The sequence below is a fragment of the Ostrinia nubilalis genome, chromosome 4 (assembly GCF_963855985.1).
Source record: "Ostrinia nubilalis chromosome 4, ilOstNubi1.1, whole genome shotgun sequence".
Taxonomy (NCBI): domain Eukaryota; kingdom Metazoa; phylum Arthropoda; class Insecta; order Lepidoptera; family Crambidae; genus Ostrinia; species Ostrinia nubilalis.
The window spans coordinates 3051434-3057073 of record NC_087091.1 but is presented as its reverse complement, the minus strand read 5'-3'; the positions used below and the strand labels follow the sequence as shown (position 1 = coordinate 3057073).

Genomic DNA, 5640 nt, shown 5'->3' with positions numbered 1-5640 from the left:
ACTGTATCTTATTATAGTGGCGATGAGTTCATCTTGTCCTGTATTCAAGGACCTTACATTCAACAGCCCCAGTCTCAAACGTTTTCCCTTATAATGGTTATCCATCGAGAAAAGAAAAATTGTTAATAGTCACAATAAAAACAATTCCGTATAAGTAGTGTTGTGTGTTGAGTGATTGTAAAAGTGTGTGTAAGAGAACGTGGCAAGAATTGTGTCTGCAAAAGTGCGTGGTTATAGTAATAATGTGTTGAGCAACATTCGAAAAGGTGTGTATTGGCGTAGAATAGAAAAAAGAAGGAAACATATTATAACAGTGACAATGTACACAAAATAAACAATACATGAGATCAAAGATATCAGCGATTAAACACATTTTTAGCAATAGATCAAACTTCCGATAAACCAAAAACCCTACTCAGGTCAGCATCAGATCGAAGTCTATGGCGCGGTTTACCCTCCGCTTGGCGAGTGAAAATGCATCCCTCCCGGGTCCAGACGTATTTAAAGTTGTGATTGCGCGCAAGTTCGCGCGCCTTTTGAAACAGTTGGCGGTGGTGTTTGGTGAGCCTCTCGTTGATATAGAAGGGGCGCGGCGGGCCCGCCAGCGACAGGCCCTCGGTGGTGACAGCGCGACGCACGCGCGCCGCCCGGAGTAAGGCGTCCCGCGTAGCACGGCGAGTGAGTCGCACCGCCAGAGGCCGTGGGCGGGCGGGCGCGCCGTCTCGCGGCGCGAGCCGCGGGGGCCCCGCCCTCTCCACTGCGACTAGATCTTTCTCGTCGAGCTCCACTCCAATTTTCCTTGCGAGGGCGATGACGATGTGAGTACTGTTCTCGCCAGCTTGTTCGGGACAGCCAGAAATTTCCACGTCGTTTGATAGAAGCGCCTGGTCCCGGTCACCAATTTCCGTTTGAAGATCCTCAATCCTTTTTTCTAGGGATGTAATTGCTGAGATATCGTTCCTTCCGCTTTCTAGCTCGTGTACTCTACTCTCAAGTTGTTCTATCCGGTTATTCTGCTTTTTGATTGTGTCAGTAAGCTCAGATATTGTCGAGCGCAGACTTTCTGTCTGGCTGTGTATAAGTTTGCTGAAGTACTCTTTCAGATCGGCCACTGTATCATTTTGAAGAGTGTTAACGTGATGAGTCTGTGTTTCTGGACTCGATGTACCCAGGTCGCAAAGTGAGGTCAGGTTGACAGATCGCGGAGACCTGTGGCGAAGGGTGACATTGTCTTCGTCGGTGGGTGACAGGACGAGTTCATTCATGTCGTCTGAAGTGGCAGTAGATCGAGCTGGAGTATTTAAATTACCTGTCTTTGGTTTTTTACTTATGCACTCAGGGCAGGTCCACTTATCTTTTTTTTTCATGATACTGAAAAATTTATAAGTGACGTTGGCGCATTCAAGGTCATAACTGGATTTACAAGCCATGCATTGTAGGTACTCTCTCCTATGCAGTACTTTCTGGCAGCCAGCGCATAATTTATTGGGTATCGTACTCATTTTCGACACTGAATCGTCCCTCCAAAAAAGTAAACAAATGCAGAAGCGCAAGATGCCCTCTGTTGAGATTTCGTGGAATCAATATCGTCACGCTCACGAACTATCAAGGACTATGCAGTGCTTAATTAAGCAGATCTCGGCTCCCGTACTTAGTTCAAAAAACACCCGGTAGGAAGCGCCACTTCAACTGAGTCATTGTAAGTCATTGCAGAAAAACAAATGAGGTTATACATTTTTCCATTTCCAAGAGAATCTTTGCACATAGCAAATTAATAGTCCCAACAGTTTTTTAGAAGTCACTTTTCAATTTGATACGGCTATTTCACGATTCAGTTTGAGAAAAACAACACAAATGACAGTTCATGTCCGGCGCTATTTTATCAAAATTTCACTGTAAGTTTGATGAATTGTTTCCTGCCTACACTTGTGAGACGAATTTGAAGCACTATGTTCCCGGATATATCACTATTGACACTAATAATTACTTTAAACTATGTAAATAAAATATTTTCACTCAGATCATTGTTTACTTGCGCGCAGCAGCGCCCTCTCCTTCTCTACTTTTGTTTTAATTGAGAACGGAATTGAACCACCTAAATTTAACGGTAACTATAACGATAACCGGTGGTTTTTGTATGGACTTTAACAGATTTTTGTCATGTGTCAAAGGTAAAGTACGATGGTGCAGCCCAGCCTCAGATGTAAAGAGATTATCAGACAAAAGTAGTAAACTTAGGCTGGGTTGCACCATCTTACTTTAACTTTGACAAACGTCAAAAATCTGTCAAACTCCATACAAAACACACCGGTTATCATTATAGTTACTGTCAAAGTTAGGTGGTGCAACTCAGCCTTAAGGAATAGCTAAGTAACTTTTTTCGACAAGCTGATTTGATTGCCAAAAGTGTGTAACATAATGAAACATTTGTAATCGTAGTCCATTTTAAAGCCGCTAGAAGCAAATAAAAACGCAAACGAGAACAAAACACCTCTAAGTCAGAGGTAAAGGCGAAACGTGTCACAATCCGGTGTTACGTCTTACGATTATGATCCGGGGTAGATTTAAAAAGGCAGAACTCGGTGCGAGGGAAAAATAAAAATATTATCGTGGCACATTACGAGTTGTTTGTGGTTCTCTCTGGATTATACTAATCTGTGGTGGGGCGTAAATTGTAATAACGCTCACGTGGTATTTTGGAAAGTTATCGCGACGAAAAATACCTTTAAAAGCTAGGGGTTAAAATATGTCAGAAGCACTGACATCATTTTGGCCACACTACTCTGCTAAAACAGGGAATTATAAGAATTATTATTATGGAAATACTTATAATAATTCTACTTATAACAATCCAAAAGCTATTTTGTGGGCTAGACAAGAATCCGTATATTAATAATCTAATATTGTTTTAGATACCATTCCAAGAGCCTTTAAAATTATTCCATAAATAATATTGAAAGCCCTAGAAAATACTGAAACAAACGATTTTCTATTTGAAATTGAATCAAGAAAATAGGGCATGTTTTAGGTATTTACTTAAAACTTAAATTGCTTAGGACGATGAAGCAATTAGATAGATTTAAGGGAGAAACAAATTAAAATAAAGACAACAATACTTTTACTTAAATATCCAAGACTGGGTGTAAAATAATGCCACAATTATAATCACACGGGGTGATTATAACCCACAACCGGTGCTGTCGAATTTTCCTGGTCAAAGAATCTATAGTACAAGTTACATAAGTACTTAGTTGTTTATACGAGTAAGTAGGTCGTTTAATCGCCCGATATTAAATGTAGCAAAGAAATACTAAATTATGGTCTTTAGCTGATATCCCCTTTAGACGCCGCGTTGGTTTTATTGCTTAATAAACACGGTTAATGAACAATTTATTTTACTGCCCAAAATTACATGTCCACTGATCCGGACCGCCTTTTACGACTGACACGGAAAACATCGGCGATACAAACTGGCGATGCGAGGATGAACGCACCATAATACCAGCTTAAGACCCAGTTTCTTCTAAGGCGGAGTGTAACGGAGAAGTGTTTTAAGAATAAGAATACTTTATTCAGCATAGAAAAATAAAATAAAAAATACAGTACATATAACTTTAAACTACAAGCTATGCTGAAGAGGCGTCCGCTCAGCTATATTCGCGACATAACAAGCGCCATGTCGAGAAGCTGGTTTTCAGCGGGAACCAACACACGATGAAGATTGCGGATTGCGCGCCCTCTTGACCGAGACCATATTGAGGCTACCAGCCAAGAATCAGTTTTGAACACAGATCACAGATTCTAAAGGCATCTTCCTTTTTTTTGACAAGGGGGCGGGGCTGGTGTCGCAACAATATGCCCAAAAACAGAAAACATTGCACGTGAAAGCAATGATGACAGCAGCGACGTCATAACGAACATAATGAACTGCTTACATTGCTTGCGTAGTACTAAAGATTATGCAAACGTTGAGTACTGATACCGCAGTGCATAATGAGCACATATTTTGATTTCTTTCTGTGTGTGAATTTCTAATGCGACACTGAGTTTCGAACTCAGCGAATTAGTTGGCATCTCTCTATATCTCTATGGTTTTGAATGACCAATCAGATTTCATAAATTCCACTTCTCCACTCTCCACTCCGCATAGCTCCGCTTCACCGCCCTCAAACTCTATAGAAAAATTAGTCCGCCCGACTCTTTTCCGCTCCGCTTTGTGGAAACCGGGCCTAAGGTCCGAGTTCCGTCGGAATGGAGGAAAACCAAGAAATTTAGAAAAAGTAAAAGGAAAAATGATAAGTAAGTAGAGTGACCAAGAAAAAGCTTGATACAATCATCTCGCAACATACGAATGAAAAGAATACTATTTGTATTATTTGAAATCCAACACGTATTCTCCTTTACGATACTGATGTGATGACTATTTAATCTTTTTTTTTTCAGACAAGTAACAGATTCATACAGGCTAGCCTTCTTTTTTCTCTTTTTTTTTTCGGGAAATGCTTTGCGCATACCCCACTGCTAGCGTAGGTTGCCTGTTTTAACCAAACTGAAATCTAATACTGAGTCAAAAAATTGTGTTCGTATCTGGGAATTGAACACGTAACCCTGTATTTTGCTGTGAGAGATAAAACAAGAGGTAACCGTTATTACACTGAATAAAATGTAACTACATTTTTATGTTAAGAACTACAAAAATTTATAACAGCATCAAGCAGAAAAGGTAGTAAAAGATACATTATTTTGAAATCCCTTGAATCTGTCGTCAATAATAATTTTCAGTTAAATGACAAATTAAGATGTCCTTTCCAACTCAAAATTAAGCCCCTGGAAGCCGCGTCTTAACTGTACCTAACAATAAAAATATACGACAGTTACTTATTTATATGAAAGGCAAAGGTTTTTAGTGGAGCTCGTAAACCGACTCATCCTAACAATGGTTGACAATAAAACATGAAAAGTGCGTTAACGACCTATAAAATCTTGTTTACTATGTGCCGTTAAAATCGGACGAATAGATTATTGTTTGGGAATATTAAAGATATTGGAAGAAAACATCAGGTTTTCTGGCATATTCCTAAAAGAATATTATTACTGCACTGATTTGAAAAGAAGGGGACAATTTTGGTGTGTCTGGAAATACGCTTTGATGATTTATATTATTCAGCAACGGGTGTCAATATAATGATAGATTTTCCGCAGGAGATGCCATTTTGATGTTTGTACCCTGTTGTTTTAGTTGTTATTTTATTTTGTGCATTTTACTTGCATAATAATACAATATACGAGTACTTACTCGTACATTATCCGCGTAGGCAAGAATCAACGACAAATGCATAGAACTTCGTTTTGTCATGTTTCATTAATAATTAAGGTTAATGTTTCCAATTTTATCAACAAAATATTATTATTATTTGTCTTAATTGAATAAAAAGATGGGTATTAGTAGACTAATTGAAATTTTGAGACAAAACACCTTCAGGTGTGTCTAGATTTTACAAAGAAAATTAATTATAATAATTTTGGTCGTCTAATTGCTAGATTTTAATACAACTTTTCAAAGCTTTATTAAATACCTAGACAAGCACAAAGTAAAATTTAAAAGATTTTATGAAAATTTCTCTTAGATAGAGATGAAAT

General features: G+C 38.7%; 1 protein-coding gene across 1 annotated transcript; it reads right to left on the bottom strand.

Moving 5' to 3' along the window:
* Window positions 1-386: 386 nt before the first annotated feature.
* Window positions 387-1265, bottom strand: LOC135071323 (uncharacterized). Its single transcript, XM_063965116.1, has one exon. It carries the CDS (start codon window positions 1263-1265, stop codon window positions 387-389), a length of 879 nt encoding a protein of 292 aa, XP_063821186.1.
* Between the last annotated feature and the right edge of the window lie 4375 nt (window positions 1266-5640).